This window comes from Lycorma delicatula, chromosome 4 (genome assembly GCF_047948215.1).
Source record: "Lycorma delicatula isolate Av1 chromosome 4, ASM4794821v1, whole genome shotgun sequence".
NCBI classification, from domain to species: domain Eukaryota; kingdom Metazoa; phylum Arthropoda; class Insecta; order Hemiptera; family Fulgoridae; genus Lycorma; species Lycorma delicatula.
Window position 1 is genome coordinate 164753672 of NC_134458.1, and position 24973 is coordinate 164778644.

At 31.6% G+C, this 24973-nt stretch overlaps 1 protein-coding gene across 1 annotated transcript in view; it reads right to left on the reverse strand.

Moving 5' to 3' along the window:
* The window catches only part of LOC142322746 (uncharacterized), a 177232-nt gene that overhangs the window by 52023 nt on the left and 100236 nt on the right, over positions 1–24973 (reverse strand). The window contains exons 4-7 of the mRNA XM_075361820.1: positions 13126–13209; positions 10855–11043; positions 4940–4987; positions 2079–2270 (exon numbers count right to left, since the gene is read on the reverse strand). Coding sequence (XP_075217935.1) covers positions 2079–2270; positions 4940–4987; positions 10855–11043; positions 13126–13209 — 513 coding nt within the window. The remainder of the gene's footprint in view (positions 1–2078; positions 2271–4939; positions 4988–10854; positions 11044–13125; positions 13210–24973) is intronic.

The window sequence follows — 24973 nt, forward strand, 5'->3', positions numbered from 1 at the left end:
TTTGATGAGACGAGTAAAACTGCATTTCTGAAATTTAATGTTACCTCAACACAAATGTAGCAAAAGCTGTCCGGGAGGTTTACACAATTTCTAGGGATTTTGCAAAATCAGACAATATAGTAAAATATTCACTACACATCTTGAATTCAAAAGATGAAATTTAAGTTTAAAATACATCATAACTGATAAACGTTTATACTGAACTATATTTATACCAGCACATTCACAAAAAAGACGTACAGATGTCAACAGAGTGAATACTGAATACAGACTGGCTATGGCTTGAACCATAACTCGGACATTATAATCAAAACAGATGATGCTTGTAGCATCACTTTAACAAACAGTGATGACTAAGTTTGTAAGAAAGCGAGTTTCTGACTTATTTTAGAATTGCATCATCCCCAGCAATTGTGACTAATTGTATTGTTCTATGCCATTGTCTTTCATAACAAACTAATCATTATTAAATGATTAATCTATACAATATTTTTATTCATTCATGTATTATTAATGCGTAATACTGTAACAACTGCATAACTTCTGTAACTTATATAAACTGAACAGGGTGAATCTGAAAACTAAGGGTGATAGAAAAGTTTTGTTAACATTTTTGAATTCAAGGGGAAAAATACATATAGAAACCACTTCTACTTGTTCTGGGACAAAATTTTATATACCAGTGTAATTTTAAAAAAAAGTTATAAGTGCAGGTAGAATTAAATTTTACTTTCCCATCTCAGTAGTGCTATAGGAGAGCTATAGCTCTAGGAGGGAAAGTATTGTAATCTATCCAATTTGGGCATATGCGATTTCACCGGATCTTGACGTTTTGACACCTAAGGAATCCAAAAAACCAGATGAAAATTTTCCAGATGTTAATGTTTGTATGTATATGTGTGTGTGTGTGTGTGTGTGTGTTTGGTGTCGGTCTCCAAATCACCTGATATTTCCAGAACTACTGGACCAATTTTGACCAAACTTGTTGAGATTAATTCTGTGTATGGGGCATTGATACCATTAAATTTTCAACTTAAAAGGGCAAGGGGGTGAGGCTTTAGAGTAAGGTCACCTTCAGTATCTCAAGATTTCCCCTAATTAAGGTCATATTTTTTTAGGCACACTTGTTAATGATTAATAAATAGCAATGCAAAAAAATTTCACCCCCACCTCAAAAAATCCGGTTGTAGTCATCTGCTATGTTGTGACATCACAAGTGAGCAGTAGAATTAAATAAATGAATAATATTTAAAATGTAAAAAAATAACTTGATCTGGCTGGGTCTTGAACTTTATCACCCAGTTGACTTGGTACCTAGTGCATTAAGCCTCGCGGCTTCACTAGTCTGCTGACCGTACGAGAGAAATTTGTTCTATGCAAGTTGTGAAATTACATTAGGTTAGTTAATGCCGACTATTGTAGCTAGTACTGCCACACCTGCACGAATTAAATACGGTATGCATGTGTGCTTTAGTTAGATTCATTAAATTAAACGATATAAAAGAGTATTATATTTAAATAAAATGATAAATATTTTAAATTAAGTTTTGTGTGTGTAAGCCATAGTTCAGAAACAACTGTGTTGTCGGTTTTTTGTTTTGTGATATAGATTTTTTAAAAATTTCATTATATTACATTTTTTAATGATAAACGTTTTGTTTTTGTAGTTATCTTTATTAATGCCCCTAAATCTACTGATGATGATTATTTATTAATTGAAATGTATGTCTGGTTCAGGTTATTTTAAAGAATTATCATTACCTTTGGTTGTTTATTTCAATAACTGTTTAGTAATAGTACATTCTATATACTTAGCAATAAGTATTAGAAGTTTGAAGTTAAAATTGAATCTCCTAACCTCAAATAATGTGTAAGAGATTGAAAAAAGAGCAGACCTCTAAATATTCATAACATGTTTTTCACCCATCGAAAACACCAATTTATCTTGGTTAATAAAATGGTAACTGCTGTCATTTCAACTAATTTTAGAAACAGGATTAAAAAAAAAATTCTTAATGTAACTTAATTTTTTTAATTGATCTAAAATGTTATTTAATTATATGATATCAATTACTTACATTTATAGCTGCTTGGACAACAGTGACCTGCTGTATATATTGGGGAACAATGTTGATTTGTTACAGCTGGTATAGAGCAAATAACTGGTTCACAGCGGACTTCACCCTGCACGCAGTAACAGTTTTCACATTGTTTTGCAAATCCTTCAATCATCTCACCTTCAGGGTAATTTTTACCTCTAATTTCACATCCTGAGTTTAAAAAAAAACAAAAAAATTTATGAATTACATAAAACATTGTGATAAAAATTAGTTTAGTATAGGTATTATGTTAAAATATCTATAATCCATAAAGAATTGTAATTTAATGCTATTTTGATTTATGTTTATTTAATAATTACATAAGCTTGCAAAATATAAGTATAAAAACGTTTTTAAAAATATTTATCCAAGACGCTGTTTTTTGGGGGTTGATTTCAGTTATAACCTCAGATTTTTACCCACTCATAATTTTTTTCACAACCTGCAAAGTCATTATAATTCTAAAACAATTATTAGGGCAAAGGGAATGCAAGCTTCATTAAAAATGGCTTTTCGTTTATTCAATTTATTTATTGGCAAATACTCTTTTTTAAAATAACTCACAATTGTTTACCTTAATTGGAAGCTTTATGAAGTTTTTTTTGTTTGTGAAGCTCCACCTGCTATTTTGTCTTTTGTGCGATGAATTAAATTGTCACAATATAAAATCCAACAATAGGCACTCATCCTATAATCATTCTTTTGCCCCTGGTACCTTTTTTCTTTTCTTTAATATCTTTGTAAAAGCATTTACCCTGTTCTTCATTCACTGCCCTGAGAAATTTTTGGGAAAAGTCCAGATGAGTGTGTGTGTGTGTGTGTGTGTGTGTGCACGTGTGTGTGTAAAAAGTGAATTTTTATGCTCATAGATAATCTCAATATTTCTAATTTTTCCAGGATCCTTTCAACAGTGTGCCATGGTCCTTGGTGTTTGCTCTAAATTCGGTAATAATGTCTTGTTCATTGTAGAAAGGAAGGAAGTTTTCCTCTGTCATAAGCATTTGTACAGCTGACCCAACAAATATGCATTCTTTCAGTTTAGCTTCTGAAAGGTAAGGCATAGGGAATTAAAGTAGTTTTTTCTTTTGATAAGGCTTTAACAACTGCTTCATGAAACCCAGCTTTTTTACAACGGCATTAGAAGTATTTTTTTATTTTAATTGACAGTACTTTCATTCAAAGAATTCTTGCTTCCTGCCTTAAGAACTTTCTTGCCAGCCATGTTTTTGTATCCAGTGTTGATACCTTGCTCGGCTGCCCTATTCACATAAGAAGCATGGATATTTAGTATAACCACCTTGCTGAGCTAGAAGCATGCTCAGTATTTTAACGGTTTTATCTATGTTATGTTCTTCATACTCAATTTTAATAACCAGTTCTAAATTTATTTTAGATGTATTGAGTGATCCAATTGAGAAGCTTACTTTTTCCCATTATACAGAAGAATAGCTTTAATACTTTTAGAAGAGTCAATAAAAAATCCATTTATTATCTACTTTGTAGTCAATGACAAATGAGCACATAAAATCGTTCATATCACTTCAGTATATTAAATCATGTTTCTGTGAAAAGTAAGGAGTACGTCTTCATTTCCCTGTATGTAAAAATAAATTGATGTTCCTGGTGCCAGTAAGTTTCTTTCTTTTTCCTGTTTAGCCTCCGGTAACTACCATTTAAATAATTCTTCAGAGGATGATTGAGGATGATATGTATGAGTGTAAATGAAGTGTAGTCTTGCACATTCTCAGTTCGACCATTCCTGAGATGTGTGGTTAATTGAAACCCAAAGAACACCGGTATCCACGATCTAGTATTCAAATCCATGTAAAAATAACTGGCTTTACTAGGACTTGAACGCTGTAACTCTCGACTTCCAAATCAGCTGATTTGGGAAGACGCGTTAACCACTAGACTAACCCGGTGGGTTTGGTACCAGTAAGTTATTTTCTTTTAATTCCAAGGATTCTTCTGAATCCTTGGGTAATCTGAAATCTCATACTAGATCATTTAATTTGGATTCATTATGACCTGGCAGGTTCTTGCAATAACTAAAATATCTTGAAAATGTTTCATTGTATAACTTTACTACACATTTATTATGAAAAACTTTGTAAAAAATTGTGTGTGATATGACATCTTTAGGATTATTTTTTAAATCATCACACAACTGTTACCTAAGAGACAAAAAATCAGTTATTTGTGGCTGTAATTTGCAGCTATTTTAGATCTATATGAAACATAGATTTTTTTAATAAATATATTAATACTCTTGATTTTGTTAGTTTTGCTTCAATTATATAAAGTGCATACTATTTTATCATAGGTTTAAATAATCAACTGACTAAAAGTATTTTAACCGTCATACTAGTTAAATACAAATGACTCATCTAAGAGCAATTTATTTTCATTTGAAACACGTGTTAACTCATTTAAAAAGAAAAAAATCACATGAAATTGATCATAAATTTATAATAATTTACATTATCATTTGTTATAATATATTCTTTATAATTTTAGAAACAGGGTAATTTTTACCCTTAACTTCACTTTATATTAAAATATAATGTTGCCTGTTAAAAATTGCAATGCTTGCTTATGTATTTATTACTATGGAAAATGTTTTGTATCTTGATGAGAGTCAAGTGGTAGAAACTTAATCAGTTCGGCTATAAAAAATGAAGGTAGTCTGCTAAGAAAATTCCTTCTTCGGTGCTTCAAGAAATTTCAGCTTATCAGAAAGTATTAAATTATTAGAAATGCTTATATGCAGACGTATAAATTTAGATATCATCAAATTAGTCTATTTTTATTTAAATATTGTTTGAATTTTTTTCCTTTACCTTTATTTTGTGTAGGAGTTGGCTCAGATGTTGTTGTTAATAAATAACCTAAAAAAAGAAGAAAAACATTTGTGATAAGTATGCTTTATTCTCACTGTTCATAGTTAATATTGAACTTGCGAAATGGAAGTTACAAATTTATCAAATTTCATTGTTTAGCGTGTAACAGATTAACTGAGTGCTGAAGTTTACTTTGCTGATTGTGTGTAATACTTTATTGTCAGTTTTTGTATTCATTTGAAATTTTTCAATTTTTGTTATTATGGCCTGCCTATACCTATATCTATCTATACCTGAGTTATGTCTTGCTATATGTTTTTCATATTATGTTAAGCTTTACTTCCTTTATTAAATGATTCTGAAACTTCATATTCTATTGTTTATAATTTATAATTAATTTATTATTTTATTAGATAATACATTTCTATTAGCTGAAGCCACAATCGCAATTCCAGAAAAACATTAGTTCCCAAAAGACTGGGTACTTTTCTCCCAAACAATACTTATACACCTCACTGTTACATTGCTTCTAGTCAGCAGAGATAAATTCATATTTTATTTATCGTAATAAAAAAATGTAAGGTTGGATTTATTTGGAAATTTGCAGTTTGATCTTTATAAGTATAAAATAACTTTGAAGTTTACTTTGTATCTATAAAAATAGTAAATTAATAAACTGATTGTTATTGCAACATAGTACAAGCACAGTATTTGTTAGTAATCTGTAATTTCATTACTACCATGTATTTTGTTTAATGCCAATAAAGCAGTGATCAGTGAAAACATATCATTTTAGCACCTGCCAGATGTGAGGTGAGGTGCATTGTGTAATTTGTTTTATGTAAGCTGAAAGATAGCATGTTCAGAGAGTGATTGATAATTGTATTTGTGTGTTATAATATTCTTATGAGTAGCAGCAATCAGGGTGATAAAAACTGAATATTCATAGTGGGACTCAGGTGTGCACAGCAAGAGGGATAAAGAGCAACATTCAATTGTGACTTTTCAAATGTGATATTGCATGTCCCCACTCCATGAATGTATGGAGTGTGCAACCGCATAACGGTTTTAAATCCAATCTATGCGTAGTTTTACAACCTATCAACGTATGTTGTAAAGCTGTACAACGTAAAAGTTCTTTTGCAGGCATTGTAGGAATTCTAGAATACAACAAAACTGGGAGTTCAAGTATGAATGTTATTCTATAAGAATCACATAACCGGTAGTTCATGCAGGCAATTCTTTTGTATCATTCTTTACAGCCCAGCCTCTAAGTTAGTTTCTTATAGCTTGAGTTGAGTGGGGATTTTTTCTACATTAAAAATAGAGTATTATCATTTTTGTATTCTTCACCCTTTTACCAGTGCGGCAGTCGACTTCATTATTTCAAATGGAAACCTCATGTTTTTATTGCATGTTTGAGTAGATAATATTATTTTAAGATATTTTTATTCTTGGGTATTTTTCTCTAAATGCAATTTTAATGCTAAATCAACTGTTTTTTGCATTGGTGAGCAATTTTGGCAACCTCCATCAAACACATTGTCAAAAGCTGTTAATGTCATTTTCAGGAAAGCAACTGCCTGCATTTTTTATGGCTGTTCCATATGACAATTGTAAAATCAAATATGGTGGCCATCTGTATTATTTTAAATGGAAACCTAATATATTAGTACCTAATTTTCAAATAATATTTTCAAAGTTTGAAAATTAAGTAAGGTGGAAAATAAAGTAAAGGTAAGATTCAAAAACTTTTACCTTGAACAGTGTGGTTTTGGTTTTATTTATTAGAAAGGAAGAATTACAACAGCATTGGAGTGTCACTTATAACAAATTTTTAAAATTGCTACCATTAGTATGATTGCAGGCAGTTGCTTTCCTGAAAACGCAATTAACAGCTTTTGACAACGTGAGTGATGAATGTGTACAAAAGTTTTCAACAATCCAAAAAACAGTTGATAATTATTTAGCATTAAAATTGTTTTTATAGTTTTCGTAAGTTTGAAATTGTCAGCCCGTATTGTAGCTAATTGTAGCTACGTAATGGTTGCAATTAGAGAAAAATACCCAAGAATTAAAATGCTGTTTTTTTACCAAAAATGCAATAAAAACATGAGGTTTCCATTTGAAATAATGAAGTTGGCCGCCGTACTGGAAAAAGGGCAAAGATTTTGAAAATCATAACACTTAGGAAAAATTTAGGGAAGGTTCTCTATATTTAAAGTTTCTCATTACAATTATAGTTTCTGAGATACCAGTAATGGTGGCCATCTTGTGTTGATCATGCTGAATACTTTTATATATCAATTTGTGTTAATATTTATTGGATATGATGTGATAAATCTGTAAAACATTAATTTTATGTAACTACAGTGTGTTCAGAAAGTTGCTGTGCACTTGAATTATGGAATTGGTGATGAAACTTTTGTAATTATTACTTTGTATTTTTATTTCATTATTTTTTAGAAATGGATGTTACAATAACTGGAATAGTTTATAAAAGGTGTTGAAAATGACTTCCTCTAACATCAATACAACACTGCACAAGTTTCAGTTTGTTTTCAAACACTTTAACCAGCTGATGTCTTGTATGTATGCTGTTATTTCAGTTTTTAGTTCGTCATTTGTGTGTGGTCTGTTGCGATAAACTGCTTATTTTGTTGCCTCCTATAGAAAGTAATCTGGGGAAGTCAGATCGAGCAATCGTACAGGCTACAAATCCCTTAAAATGATTTGTCCACCAAAGATATCTAAAAAAAAAGTTATTGACCTGTTAACTGTATGCACTGTGGCATCATCTTGTTGGAACCATCCATGATTGATTCCACTTCTGTTAACTGGTGACTAATGAAATTTGTTAAAATAGCACAATAACGATCACTATTAACTGTATTTTCAAAAAAGATTGGACCCACAAAAATGTGTGTTCTACTCGCACTGACCCCGATTCCAATTTTTACTTCATGTAAAGATTATTTGTGTAGCAGATGAAACCACGCTTTATCTGTAAAAAAATATAATGTCGAGGGTACCTATGGAATTTTTGTCAATAAAACGTTTAAATCAATGACAGTAATTTAGTATTTTGGATCTGTAGGTTTCAGTTCTTGAACATACATTCTTTATAAAGGGAAAATTTTTTTCTCTTCTTACAGCTTTATATGCGGTAGCAAGTGCAATATCTTTTTGTTGTGCTAATTTATACATTGACTTTGATGGACTTTTGGCCATAGCATCTGAAATATCAAGCAGCTTCTGTTTGTTTAGTTTAGGTGGTCTTCTGCTGTGATCAGTGTCTTCAACAGAGCCTTTTGCATGACATTTTTTGATAAGAGTTTGAACTGCATTGGCGTGAGGAACAGCAGTATTTCAAAACTTTTCAGAAAACTTGTGCTTCACTAAATCGATACACTTTCACCTTCATGAAAGATGTGTTCAAAGAGAAATATGTGTTCCTGTACTGAAAGAACCATTACATTTCTTGCAACTATTGATTCCTATAAATGAAACAACGCAAAACAAAGTGAAGTATACAACTCAAGAATTGATGTCTTGGTTTATTACTGAGCAATGCACAACGAACCCACAGGGCAACCAACCTAATACTGAAAGAACAGAATGCACCATATAATTCTAAAGCATACTGCACAGAAACTTTCTGAATGCGCTGTATAATTGAGCGCATTATTATATAAATTAAAAAGTCTGCTTTAAATTTTTTTAAAGTAAATATTAAGTATTATTAAATAAATATTAAATATTAAGAAAATATTATTTAAGATAAATTTTAAATTTATTTTTCTTAGCCTAAAGTCATGATGAAGGATAAAGGATGTAAAATGTCAAAATAGATAAAAAAAAGGATAGTGACTTAAGTTAAATAAGTGTTTTTTATATGATCATTGTATAAGTTGAACCTGATTTAAATTTATGAATTATTCTCATATAACACCATCGTTAATTGTTTCACCATCACTGTCACTTCATCAGATGTTTCTTTTCTTATACATAAGCCAAAAGTTTGTCTGTTTGTTCTCACATCACGTAAGAACTAACTGACCAATTTGCTTTCAAATTTGCAGGATACATTCGTGTTATCCCAGGGAAGGTTTTAAGCTATAGATGAAGTTGTGAATTAAAGAAAAAAATACAATCATTTTATTTCACTGTTGTATTTCTATGTATTTCACGATGGCAACAGAAATATGTTGTGAATTTTTCCTCTTCAAAGATCTGTGTACTTTAGTTACCATTACTACTATTTTATTTTTTGTAATTTAGATTCGTTTTCAGGTTTTTATAAAGCTTGACTACTTTAATTGATTTTTATCAGTATTATTTTCACAATCATGAGTGTAATGAACACTGTGAGAGGTCCAGGCGGCAGACCCCTCTGGCTAGATGGGAATGGTGAGTGAAGTGACCTCTGTGAGACTCCAGGGGGAAGGGGTCCCGCATGGGTTCAGGGGTTGGTCAAGTGAGCTGACCGACTTGGGCCCCTGGAATTGGCCTGGAGCCCTGAAGCCAGCTGCAAGGTCCTGTACGTGGCCGAGAAACCCCCTGGGTTAGTCCTGAGTGTCCAGGGCTAGTGTCCCCTCGCTAGACAATTGGGTGCTGACTAGCAAGTACATACTAAAATGGTAATGTATGCATAAAATAATAATGTTTTTTGTTAATTTTTTTTTTTTGTAAATTCTTGTTGAAATAAAACAAACAGAATAACAAAGAAGGAGGTTCAATTGAATGAGAGAGGAAAACAAGGTTTTTCACCTTGAAGGCTAGAAGAATAGTAAAAAAGAATAATATGATTTTATATTGACATAAAAATCATGATCCTGGGCAATATAGCAAAGTACCTTTTTGTTTGTCAATTGGCACCATAAATGGTGCATCTTAGTTGGTGCCTTCTTTTGTGGATTGATAGTATGGCAAGTGGAACAAGTGATATCTTTAACTAGCTCTAAGGTTCTGCTAGATTATCTACTGCTTGCTAGTCTGTATTGCAACTCTGTAGTTACTCGCTTACTGTCAAGTATCTCCTGTAGTAACAACTTGATGTATGCAATTCGAATTGCTACCTTGGTAACCCACAAGCTATTCACGTGCTTCTCGCATTGCTGAGACCGATTTAATGCAATTTTCCTGTGAGCACATTTGGTAATTCAAATTTTATTCTGCACTGAGGGATGTCTGAATCACCCTTCTTACATACGATGGGGCTTTGTTGAGAGCAACAGATTTTTGTAAGGGGTGGACCTGTTCCAAGGTGCATTATATGTTTCAGGAACCTCCTAGTCTACCTGGATGGAATCCATAGACTCCAGTTTGCTTGTCATGAAAGGCAGTACGCTTGATAATGGTTGCTATATATTGTAGGGATCTGATTCTTCCTGGGACCACCTGCTAGCAGTGTGTCCCAAAAATTACATAACAATGTCATTTAATGAGATGAATTCTACCTCTTTATGATAGTACATAATTTACTTAACCTGTTGAAAATTGAATTCTGCATTGAGTGGGATGTACAGAATAGATAACACGACAGACCATTTTAGTGTGTGCCTGCTTAGCGTATCAAGTTCATTTAGATTTTTTGTCACCTAATTGAAATCGTGCATTATTGTTTGCGCAGAAGTTTTTAAAAGAATAATTATTCTATTTCTAAATGTTGTGTACAGTTAAATACATAAAAAACACTTGATGATGGTTGTTAAACAGCTTTTAACAGTCGGTCATAGTAATTGTGAATATCACTGTTTTACATCTATTTGGGAACTAATTTTGATGAAAATCGGTTAAGAAATATTTCCTGTAATGCTGTTATTATTATTTTTTTTAATTACTATCTTATATTTTTAACTCAAATTATTTTTGTTGAAAGAGAGATATAAATATTTTGATATCTGAAAACTGACTGCAGTTGTACTTGGTTGGACAGCAGGTATGCTTCATGTATATCGGTTCACATCCAGGTAATGATAGTAAACACTGCGGTTTGACACAGTGTTGTTCCCCTTTTATACAGTAACAGTATTCACATAGACTTGATGTATCCATTGCCGAACCTTCTGCATAAATTGTACCATTATGTAGACATCCTTGTCCTATAAATAATTCATAATATAAAATTATTTTTTATACATTACATATTATATTCTGACATTTTATCAGTTTCATGTACAATAAATAATATTAAATTTAATTTTATGTTACTTCTTTCACTTTATTTATGTTTCATATAAAAATATACTGGTAAATTATTTATTCATAAATACAGAAAAAAATTTTAAATTATTTATATATCAATGACATTTATGTTGATTGAACTTTTGAAAAACAAGTCTAAATAAAAATAAAATGACTTTTAAATACATGAATCTTTTAAAAGTTTTAACAGTATTAATTACTATTCTTTAACAAAAATCTTTTGAAAGAAACTTTGTTGTCTATTTTTAAAAGACAATGTAATATGTATACGTTTTTTATAATTATTATTTTTTTTCTTAATAAATACTATTTTAATCGCAAAGAAGAGAGATCACTTTCAAAATGTGAGGCTTTTAACTTAAAAATTACAGCTGTTAAAATACAATTAAACATCAAAAATCAGATTTCATAATCGAAGGATTCTGGGGAGTAGGGTGCCAAGGAGGGCAAAGACATTGATGCCACTGATCTCTTTTACTTGCATTTGAGTATAGAATTTAAAAAAAAATCAGTCAGGAAATGAGATTTATTTATTTTTACTGCCTGATGGCTAGTAATAATTTCAATTTTAATTAATTGAAGATTGGGGATGGCAAAGGTTTTTTGATGTTTTCAAAATCATTAAGGTTTATATGGTTTTTTGAAAAGTGATGCTGTTTGGAAATAATTTTGAGTGTTTCAGTTTTTCTTAACGAAGGATTCTAGAGTATCTGAGTATGGTTTTTACTGGTCTCAAGAAACTATGTTTGCAGAAGAATGGGTTAAATATCATAATTTTTAACAAATAGTGGCAAGGGGATCTGAATATTTGGTTTTTGTCATTGCAATAAGGGAATTTGATCTCCCTCTTTTAAGAGTCAATAGGTGTTGTATTAAGGTACCTAGGTAACAGGTATCTAGATTTAAAATTCTTCTATTTCTTCTGTTTTCCATTGTCAAATTTTATGAAACATTACTTTTGGAAAGTAGTAATTTGAAAATATGTTTCTGGGAGTAATTTAGGTGAAAAGTTTAAAAAATTATTTTATAATATGTATCTAATTCTGCGACTACAATTGAAGATTGTTTTTGCTTGTTAATTAATGCATAAACAGAATATGTATAACATTTACAGAAAGTGATGAACTGTTTATAAATGCAACCAGCTAATAAAATTTTAATAAATTATCATTCATAAATGTGGATAAGTGCAAGAGTTAAAACGCAGAACCGATTGGTTTTTGGTGAGATATTACATATGTTGATTTGAATTTGTTATTTTTTTCTCAGATGTTAAGTTTGCTGTTGAAAAAATAATTTTTTTACAAAAATTATAGAATCATAAAATTCTTCAGCATCAGCAAAAACTGATTATAAGGTAAGATTATAAGAAAGTTGTAATATTCTTTATTTTGAACCAATAACTATAGAACCCACTCAGATAATGCCGGTGTGTCTTTCACATTTCATATTTTTGTACGTAAAAATTTAAATTAAGCACCACTGGCCTACAGTGTTTTTAAGCGGAGATTTATTAAGTTATTATCTAATACTAAAAAGTAGTATCTGTATTGACATTTTATTTATTCGGTTAAACCCAACCGTATTCATGAGTGTGATAAAGTGTAGAATTAGATTACTATCCTGCTTCCAGCTAGTCTATTTGATTCATTTTTTTTCGTTTATTTTGTTTTACAGAAACTTTTTAACCGTGGCCTTGAAAAGGCCCAGAAAACATTTTGTGGAGCACCATCCCCAATAAGTTTTGCTATAAGACGCATTTGAGCTGTGTAAAATGCATCTTAACTTGTCGCACGTGTAATGGCGGCTATCTAACGGACGAGTGTGATTATTTCTTACTCTGCTTATCGATTTCGTTGTACTCGTAGAAAAAATGTTTTAAATAGAAAATGTTTGGACGTTATCCAGAAATTCTTGTAAAGTTGGATCACCCACTGCAGAATACACTGTATTGGTTATTTGTACGTAAAATTATTTACCTTTTTGTGGAATTATGGATTTTTGCTCGGCCGTTCCCGATCTGGCTTCCAGTATGCTGTTAGAACCGGAACCGTAACCCATATCTGTAAATTAAAAAAAGAACAAAATAATCCTTCAATTAGAACGAATGATATCAATTTCAAAAATTTAACTGCATGTCTTAAAGTACGCTTTTTATTTACAAAATTTACTCTAAGACTTTTTATTTATTTAATGACATTTAAATCGCTCCTGTGATCTTCCTTGGGGTTAGCAGGGCTGTTGTTTCCGCTACACTTCCATTTGAAGTTAGTGTTGACAATTTTGTAGGGGGGAATTTCAAGCTGCACCATCTCTTGTCGGTTATACCGATACGCTAAAATACTAATAATCATTATATTTATTCATTTTTATTAATTATCGAATAACCGAATACGTTTAGATTAGTAAAATTCCTATAGTTAGTTTTGTTATAAACTGAAGATAACTTTAAAAAAGTGTGATTCAACAAAAATATTTTTCTCGAATGCATTATCTATCGAGTTCTGGAGATCTAATATTTACAAAATTGCGATTAGCCTACTTCACAAACCGTCATAATTTCATTAAAGATCGATTGAAATTTAAAAAAACTCTCTAAAGAATGTCATATTGTTCATTTCTTCAGTTTCAATTTTTTGAAATCTGTGCCAAAATAGTGTAAATTGACGCAGGTTGCTTTGTTTGTAATTTGGTTCAGGTTCCCTATTTAATGAATATTTTTTATTTCGAGCTACGATAAAGACATAACAGTTTTTGTGTTGCGTAGTGCTTACCTTTCTTAACTTCATTCTTTTATCAGTTGAAGCGTTTAGGAAACACTCCATTGTCAAAACTTATTGTACTCTAGAGTACAATAACATATCAACATAGAAACTACAGTGATCTTAACAGAAAAGATAATAGTAATTATCATCTTAATAACAATAACATTGCACTTTTATTAAAATCTTACAAAATAGCTTTTAATAAATTCAGTTTTTAAGTTAAGCATTTTTATGAATAAATAACAATTATAAGATTAAATTTCTTTTCTTATTGCTTTCAGGTGCCATAAATAAAGTGTGTAAAAATTGGACTAAAATTTGATAAAAATTGTTATCGATTTTTTACTTCAGAAGTTTGCAATTTTTAACCCTAGAAGAAGAAAAATGTATAATATTTTTAAGAAAGGCGTAATTGAAATGTAGATAAAGATAATATTTAATTGTAATTTCGACAAGATTCAGGTAGCTGTAACGAAAACAAAAAATGAAAGGCGAGTACTGTACGGAAGGAGTGAAGCAAGGGTACAGCTATCTTTCATTTACGTAAGTGAACAATAGGTGAGCCAATAAAACAGGCGATTTTAAAAGACAGATAACTTTTTAAATCTTACATTTAACGTTACTTTAAATCATTTAAGTTCTGAACAGTACATTCTAAATTCGATCCACGCTTTTTCTAAGTCGTGTTTTTATATTTTTTCTTAAGATTAACATATCCACCGGAACTTATTGACGAATTTTTTATTCTAGTTCTTCAACGTTTCGTGGGAGCGGATCGTTGAATAAATTACTTTTCAAATAGCCCCTCAAGAAAAAAAATCGCATGCTGTGAGGCCCGGTAATCTCACAAACCTCTCGCCGAGTCTGGAAATAACGTACCCTGGATGCATTCAGCGACCTGCTGGTTAATTGTGTCTGGGTCAACCTTCTGAACTACGTATCTGAGCTATTTTAGAAGACAAAATTTCTTCAGTCATTCGATTATATATCTGACACGACAGTAACAATATTTCCGTCGTAGTTTTCAAATGAATATAGACCGATATTTCCGGAGGATGTACGGCATATCTTTGATATTTTAGTATCGTACACCGGTTATCGAAGATACATTTCATTAGAGTTGTTTTACATCCGATATCGGAAGTTTTGTTTATTCGGATATCCATCAGAGTGCAAATGCGATTCGTCACTTAGCATAATGTGAATAATGATTTTGAGATTAAGATTTAAAAGTTGACGCCCAAAAGTCTTACAATTTATTCGATCGGCGTTAAATTAAAAAAAATGTCTGCATTATTTTAATTTTATACGGATGCATGTGCAAATCGTTGTAAAGAACCTTTCAAATACTGGTGTTTGATTAGCCGAGCCAGATTGAATGACGACTGGGCTTCGTAGCATCGCATCTCTAGCAGCGTTTACCGGTGTACATAAATACTTATGCATTCGATATTCATGAAAAAACAAATATTGGAGAACAAGATTACGATCCAAAAATAATTTACAAATATTTTTACTTAAAATCTCAACGGCGGCCAGTAAATATTTACGGATATAAAGTATACGTAAAAATATGAAACCGTTCACAAAGTTAGTTTATTAGAAACGATCATTTTAATAAACAGTAATGTGATTGTTGAAGTTTACTTTATCAACAGTGAAGCATAAACTTCATTGATGTAGGACAAATATCCAACATCTTGTTTGGAGTTTAAATTTGTTAAAAATCCTAACGTGAAATGTTTCAGTCATAAGAAAACTATTAGCCTCAACCTTAAAATTTTACGTACGGGCGGGGATGCTTGTTTGATGGGTTTAAGGTTCATTTTGCCTTTGTGTTTTGGAGCGTAATACTTCTTTCTAATCTAATTTTCATACTAATATGAATTTTATAACCAGTTTTCTTCTTTCTCGGCTTTTGTGATACTTGTGTAAAAGAAGGACTTATTCGTTTGCTGTTTTTATTCAAATTATTGAACAAAGCTATATATTTTAAAGATGTTGACATTTTGAGATGTCTTGATTCCAGACACTAAAACACTGTTTTTAATGAAAGTTGTTGGTTTTACATTTCGGGAGCCGTTTTACGAACATTTTGGAAATTTGATAAAGCCTATTTCTATATTGCTCAAAAAGGAAGTTGATTCTATTAAATTAAAAAAGAGCTGACAACTGTGGGTTGTTTCTTATGCACGGCTTACATACGCAACTTAATTTAAAATATTTATTATTTTATTTAAATATAATATTTTTCTCGTTTATTTAATTCAATGATTCTAACTAAAGCGCGCGCGGATACGTATTTTATTCGCGCGGGTTTGGCGCTGGTAGCGGCGACTGTCGGCACTAACTAAACTGAGCTAAACTAATGTAATTTCACAACTTAACATAGAACAAATATTTTAGCTTGTACGATCGGCAGACTGATGTAGTCGCGAGTTTTAACGTACAGATACCGAGCGGCCGAATTCGAAACCCAGGCAGACCGAGTTACTTTTTACACTTTAAATATTATTCATTTATTTAGTTCTACCGCTCACATGTGACGTCACAACGTAGCGGAAGACTGCAACAGAATTTTTTTTTGGGGGGGGTGCGATTTTACAAAAAATGTTTCAATTCAAATATAGTTATTTTTTAATCGTTAACAAATGTGCCTAAGAAAAATATAACCTTAGTTAGGCGAAATCTCGAGATACTGAGGGTGACCTTGCTCTACAGCCTCACCCCCTTGACCTTTTAAGTTGAAAATTTAATGGCATAAATGCCCCCATTTATAGAATTGATCTGACCAAGTTTAGTCAAAATAGGTCCAGTAGTTCTGGAGATATAAGGATGATTTAGAGGCCAACACTGAACACACAACCTCGTACATACGAGCATTAACAGCCGGAAAATTTCCATCCCGTTTTTTGGGCTCCTTAGATGCCAAAACGTCAAGATCCGGCAAAAACTGCATATGCCCACATTGGACCGATTAAAATACTTTCCCTTCTAGAGTTACAGCTCTGCTGTAGCGCTATCTACACTGGAAAGTAAAAAGTTACATTAAGAATTTTGAGCGGTTATGTTTAAAAGGAGTTTGAATTTAAACCGTCTACTCATGTCTGTTTAACTGATAAAAAAAGATCGGTCAGAAATATCACTGAAAAAAGTTCAGTATCAATAAAAATTTAATTTTTATCAATTTTTAATATTTTCACTCTTTCGACTTAAAATAGTAAGAATTACTACATTTCGATCATTAAACAGTCAGCAGTCAGCATTTGGAGAAACAGGGGAATTAACGTAATAAATACAAAAACAAAGCATAAAAAACAAATTAATATAAATCAAATAATAAAAATAAAAGTGTATTTTTATCTGCGTTTATTATTAAAAAGAACTATTGAATAAGTAATAAATACATTTATTTGTTAAAAAAGTATTAAATATTGCTTTAGATAGTCGAAGTGGAAAGTGATAATTTATCGTGGAAAGAAAAAATTCCTTCTTAGACCTATTATGACGCTTTTTTGTATTTTATAATTTATTTTTCTATTTATAATTTCGTTTACTGATTCGCTTGCATCAACTGATTATGAATTACCATTCGACATGCATCTAGTTGTAGAGTTTTATTTTTTGTGACGAATTTTTTAGCGTTTTCTGTTTACGTTTAGATTTTATTTATTTATTTTTATTACTATTAATTTTTGTGTAGATGAAAGATTTTGGTGGAATACTATTTTTATCTGATAAGTATAACGATTACTTTTTTAAAAGTGTTTTTTGTTCAAAAGTTTAGTAATATACTAAACTTTTGAATATGAAATATTTTAGCTTTTAGGTCTAAATTTTGATTAACTTTGTTACCAGTAACTAACTTTGCAACTTTTATTACCTAAGGTAATAACCTTAGGTAATTAAAATTAGTTAAATTTAAAGTAATTTTTAATTTTGTCCCGTCCGTAGGGAGAGGATAAATACAAATTTGCGCGAATGCCAGGAAAGTTAGTGTTGCTAAATTTTCTTTTCTATTAATTCTGTCCACGTTAATACTACGCTCATCAATGGGTTTTTTAAAATTGTTTTCTTTGGCCCTTCTAGATAAATACCGGAACAGTTTGTTTTCATTGCAGGAGTAGTACACCTCCTACTTTCTGACTTTATCTTGGTTTGTCAAATAATGTTGTCTCTGTAAAGTATTTATCTGTTCCCGATTTTAGCATTTTTGTTGTTGCAACAAGCATATCTATAAAGTAAAGTATAGCGTCGGCGAAAATTATTTGTTTTCGGAGTTTTTGCAAATATCGACGTTTCAAGAAAACATAAGATTAATCCAAAAAACACAATAAAAAGTTATGAAGATTTATGGAAGTTGTGTATATATAGTCAAATCTTTCTATAACGGATTAACTTAATTCTACTCATAATCTTTGCTTTCCCGTTTAGGTTGCGCTGTAGCTCTAGAAGGGAAAGTATTGTAATCGGTCCAATTTGGGCATATGCGGTTTTCATCGGATCTTGACGTTTTGACACCTAAGGAACCCAAAAAACCGGATGGAAATTTTCCGAATGTTAATGTTCGGATGTACTTGCTGAATTCGGTGTTGGTCTCTAAATCATACTTATATTTCCAGAACTACTGAACCAATTTTGACTAAACTTGGTCAGATTACTTCTATATACGGGGGATTGATATCCCATTAATTTTTCAACTTAAAAGGTCAAGAGGGGAGGCTGTAGAACAAGTCACCCTCAGTATCTCGAAATTTCGCATAATTAAGGACATATTTTTCTTAGGCACATTTGTTAACGATTAAAAAATAACAATATTTGCGAAAAAAATTGCAAAATCGCACCCCCCACCCGAAAAATGCTTAGTCGCATGCTACGTTATTACGTCACGGGTGAGCGGTAGAATTAAATAAATGAATAATATTTAAAATGAAAAAAAGTAACTCGTTCTGGCTGTGTCTCGAACTCTATCGCCCGGTCGTTCGGTACCGGTACCTGGTGCGTTAAGCGTCGCAGTTTTTCTAGTCTGCCGACCTTACAAGCGAAATTTGTTTTATGTAAGTTGTGAAATTACATTAGTTTAGTTAATGCCGACCGTCGCCGCTAGTACCGCAATACCCGTGCGAATTAAATACGGTGACCGCGCGCGCTTTAGTTAAAATCATTAAATTAAATAAACGAATAAATATATTTAAATAAAATGATAAATATTTTAAATTATGTTGTGTGTGTAAGCCGTACATTGGAAACAATCTACAGGAAAGTCGCGTTCTGGGAAAGTCCTACAACTGTGTTGTCAGCTTTTTTTTTAAAGGCTATGGTATTATAGAACCGTACTTTGATAACAATTAAACGGGGTTATGCGTAAAAATATAGTGAACTCTTACTACCTTTAAGTCGGGTACCAAGACGATAGTTAATTTACAAACGTATAAAACACGTTAATACACTAACACACTACAAAAATATCTGAGAAGTAAAAAATGAAAATCGAAACTTGTATAATTTTATTCACGTACGTAAGAACATTTCAAATACACACAAATGACGAAAAAAGTTAGTCGCTTATAATTTTTAAAATTAAAAACTTGCGTAGTATTAGTCAGATGTCATGAATAATTACTCTTTCAATGATAATTAAAAAAATTTTACGTTTCGATTTAAGAACATGTCTTCTATTTTTCCTTCGATGTTCAGAACCGCTGCTGTAAATTCTTGTCAATTTCGTGACAGCTGAAATACGTAGACAAGACAAATAGCATTAACAGCTTCTTTATTGGAAGGCGTACTACTGCATTAAATAGTGCAGCAGGCCTATTACTACCTACCATAGCTCAGCACTATCGCTCCTCTTCACTAGATAAAAGTCGACCGATTTAACAGCTCGTCCATATACACTATAGCAGCGTTTCTCAACTTGGGAGTCGCGGTGATGTGAAAGGGAAGGGTCGCGAAATTAACCTACAACTTTATACGAAAACAATAACGAAAACATTTTATGAGAAAAAAAATCATTACATTGACATTTATCAATTGACTTACATGAACATTTTATCAATACAATGTAAAGAAAATAAATTAACGAATTGGTTGCGTTTGTTTCTCATTTAAAAGTTCCCCGTACGTGGATCTATGTTAGAAATACATAGAAGCAAATTGTTTTCAAGTCATAAAAGACGATTATTACGTTTACGCCAAGTATTCGTTATATATATATATTTTTTTTTACTTTTTGGGGGAAGCTAAAATGGTTGAGAATCGCTGCTCTACCGACTACATAGTTGTAAAATTTTACGCAAAGTAAGCAGCAAGCTGTGTAACATAAAAGGCAGTCGCATTAAGAGCCGCTGTACAGAGATTTCTGGGATTTCGTCGGGCGTAATAAAGAGATAGAAATACCATATTTTTGTATAGCAATGTGGAGGGACTAAGAAATATTGCCGCTATAGCGAGGTTTCCGTTATAAAGAGTGCCGCAAACAGGGAGATTTAACTGTATGTATATGTGTTGGCCTGTATTTTGATTAATATCTCCGGACTGGGTTAAAGTAGATTTTCGAAAATTGCTCAGAAGATTTCTACATTTTGATTGCATTAAATTTTGGCCAAAATTTTAAAAAATTGGTGATTTTAGTCATTCTTAATTTTTGACTTTTTTTATAGCGATCGTAGAAAATTGACTTTACAATGAAAGTACATGTTAAGGTATTTAAAACTGAAAAGTTTTAAGTCGATAGAGATGGGAGATATTCAATATTACTTTTGAACTGTTCTTATCTATTATATCAAAAACTCTTTAAAAAAAATTGAAATTTAGCACAAATACTTGGCTATACATATCCTAGCTTGATTTTAAACCCCTTGAACAAGGGGACATCACGGCACCTAATATTTTTTAGCCTTGTCGAATTATATTGTACCAAATCTGCCGACTTGGAATAAATAGTCGCTCGATAAATAAACTTTTAAGCCTCAATAAATAAGGGGGGACTGAATGGTATCCGTTATTAAAATATAAATTGTTTGTAAACCTTAATTCTCAAGATTGAAAATCCAACTAGATCTAATATTAATGTAGAGGACATGGGATTTTTTTTAAAAAGGGAACTATATCGGATCCGGTTTAAGAATTTAAAAAACTTTTGAATTTTTTATTATTTCTAACATTTTGTTTTTCAAGTTGTTACTGTTACTAAGAATGTTATATGAGATAGCTTTCGAGCAAGGGAGGTCAAAATGGACCCAAATTTTTTTTTACTAAAATTATTGATTTTTTTCAGTAATTATACTCTAAAGGCAGTATAATCTTTTCTGTGTTTGATGATATCCCCACATTAGCTTGAAGCTTGTGCGTGGGATATGGAAATGATGGAATTTTGTAGCGTATGAAAAAGCCATGCCTGACCGGGATTTGAACTCGGGATCGATGAACCACGGTGTTCGACATTTTCATGAAAACGTAATTTTTCTAGGTGATCAACTGGGACCAAACGTTTTTACTGGTAATGTTGATCTTTTTAATAAAAAGATTAAATTTTATATTATGTATAGATTTTATCGTAGTCTGTGTTCGTAATATAAACGTCATATTACTTTTAAGTACAAAACGAATCTGTGGGAAACTACTATATACGATGACTCGTTTAATACTTCCGAGTTTTTTTTTTTTTGTTGGTCGGTAGTAAGGAAAAGACTCCCTTTGATGTTCTATGTTGAGTCAAGGTCTGTCGTTAAACAAGAGTGTAAGATTCTACCTTGATCTAGGGTTACTCGAGTTCTATCTTCATTCCATATTAGAACGGTTGTGAGTCCGCACATTAAGAGATACATCGACTCCGTGTTTACTAATTACCTTTGTACATAAATGAGAGAGTGGATCGACGATTAGAAACTTTAAAAGGTACGGTAAGAAAGATGCAGTCGCAATAAGATGAATAGTCGTAGATGAAGAAGAGGAAGAAGAAGTCGATGATGAACTAGAATTAATCATACCCTAACACAACTCAGCTGTTTGTATGCGCGTATATGTATATGTTATGTACGGAGTTTAATACCGATCTGTTACGTATTTGGAATGTAGTAACACTGCTATATAGTACGACTATTAACTGACTCGGATGATTTTAATGCATCGGCTGCTGCTGCTGCTGCCGGCTTTAGTACAGTATGACATATGAATACGTAATGGACTTAAAAGAATATATTGTCATATTACATTGTATCTTTTATACGTGTTACCGTATAAATTGCTACTGTAAGATATTAAAACTTGTTTTTATAAGTTTATTTGTATAGACGCTAATAATTAACCGCGAGTTTAAGATCGACCGGACTACCGAGCGAGAGAGTGTACTTAATCGTTTACGTGGTGCTATGAGACGCTATTGTATAAAATGTTGCGAGTTAGTCTTAATTTATCGTAATTCATGCGTTGAATTACTCGTTGGTTCATCGGGTACCAGTTTTTATTTTTACGTCCGGAAAGGAAACTTATCAAAATTCTATTATACAGGATGTCCCACGAAGAAATTGAGATACTTTCATTTTGTATTTCTATTAAAATTATTTTCAATAATCAGCGTTTTTGTTTTTAAAAAGAATGTGATCTATGTTTATGTGAACGTTTTACATTATTTTTACCAGTAGAACATGTCCTGAAAGTTTCTCAATTTCTTCGTGGGACGCTCTGTGTATTTCGAAAAATTTTTTTCCCACTTTTATTGGGTTTAATTTCTCTTTCCCAAAATTTTTATTAATAAAGAACATCTCCAGTGAGTAAATCACAGTTTTTTCGTGAACGTTCGCTTTGATATTTATAGTTTAAACATTTTCGCTATTTATCCTCTTTGGTAAAAATCGGGTGATTCTCAATTTCTTGTATCGGTTATTGGCAGGGTTGCTTGCATTTTATCGTGGGTATGAAATTTCAATTACGCGCGGTGCTGGGGGTCTCAATTCCACGCCTGTAAATCAAGAAATAAAAGGATTAAAGGGAAATAAAGAAACGGAAAAAATAAAGTATAAACAATTTTTAAAACGTAAGTATTTTTGCGAAAAATTTAAAGTAGGTGAAGTGTTACATAATATTGAAGATAATTTGTGGAGATTTATCTGATATTATCACTATTTTTTATTCTTTTATTGTAGCTTGTAAAAATGCCATCCCTTAACGATATTTGAACCCGGAAACACCGGATCAGAGGCGAGACGTTACCCTTCGTGCCACGGAGGCCGGCTATTTACTGATTAATGAAATCGAAAACGACAAGGTAGATAATTTTAAATTTGTTATTATTTTGTTGTAACTTGCAGGTTTACTGAATGCGTTTTCTTTTCGTTACTGCGACGGCGAGAATCATTAAAAACAGCGACGGTAAAATATGTATTCTTTTGTACATTGTTATGGTACCTTTTATAAATGTTTTTAATTATTATTACTTTGTAGGTATTATTATTATTATTATTATTACAGTGTACTTTGTAAGTATTGCTTCACTATTATCCCGCGCACAACTTACATTAACATGAATACAACTGAGTCAGCATCCTTACCGTGAAATTTCATGATATTGCGCAACTAATCCTCACCAATAAATTTCAGTTTTGTCGAAAGTTATTTGGAACGCTCCTCCGCGTCAAAATTGTAAAGAAAACGTCCAAGGTTATTCATTTTTAGTCATTTGTTAATTATTATTGTTATTTAAATACATACCGAAAGTAAATTTAAGAAATTAACACCGTAAGGGGAGCGGGCTCAATTTTGCCCTCTTCATTCTTTTTTATTTTAACTGCACCCAAAAATCTATTCTTTGTCAACAAGTGGTGGCCCGATGGTAAATATTACAAGTTAAGATATTTGCACGACTACAAATATATAAATTATGTAGATTGTATGATTAAATGTCATTCTGCAATTTTCATTAAAAAAGGTTTTGCTGTTTTTGATTAATCCCCTTAACACGATTCGAGTTCGTTCTCAACAGATTCCTTTTCAGGATTTAGAGACGCTATGTTGCCATTCAGAGATCCATGCTCGACGTTGCTTTTTTAATCCTATCTGTTCTTCCCCCGTATGGAAGCTAAGTATTCTAAATCTGAAAAATAGTTCTAGTCCGGAATCGCATGGTCTGATTAGCACAATATTAAATAAATAGCTCCCTCGTCGCTTCTCATTTTTCTTTTATAATAAATAGATGTTTGGAGACGGATATATTTCCGCACGATTTAAATTAGCCATCGTAAAACCAATTGTGTCTCGATTCTGTCTTAAAATTATAGAGCGATCAGCTTGTTAAGCAATCTCACTAAATTTACAGGAAAATTGATAAAGCCTCAACTATTAGTTTTTTAGATCGCCATAGTATTATTGAAAGTAATCCGCGGTTCGGTTTTCAAAATAAAAAAAATACAGAAGACGCTTTAATCTAATTTTTGAAGATTAATCTAACCGTTTAGCGGCGCTTAATTTAAACCGTGATTAGAAAAAAAAACATTAAATTTTCACGATATGGTAAACCATTTGACAGGGGAAAAATTACTTAATAAGCTAGGAAAGTATGGAATTAGAGTGTTAACATTATAAAAATCTTCAAAGACTATCTTTAAAGATCGAACACACATTTTGACCATGAATTTAGAATCGAATGAATTAACCGTAACATATTACCGATCACCTTTGGGAATCGTGTTATCTCTAATTCTTTATTACTACACGTGAATAACCTGTTCAAGTTAAATTTAATGAATAGTTAAATTATCTTATTAAGTTATGGTTATAGATTTCTTCCGAGGAATCTTGGGAGTGCATGTTTGAAACTGCTAAACGGTTTATGTACTGTTATAAAACGGTTGGACTCTAATATTTAAGTTTAAGGTTAAAACAAATTATATAAATTCTGCAAATAATCTCAGGCGATCAAATAACAATTTTAGCTTACATCGATTTTACTCGTAATTATCTGGAAATTGATCGATTTAGATGCGTGGGGATTGAAAGAGTGAATAATATAAAATATCTTGATGTAAAATAGATAAAAACCTTAAATGGCAACCGCAAGTTTTTA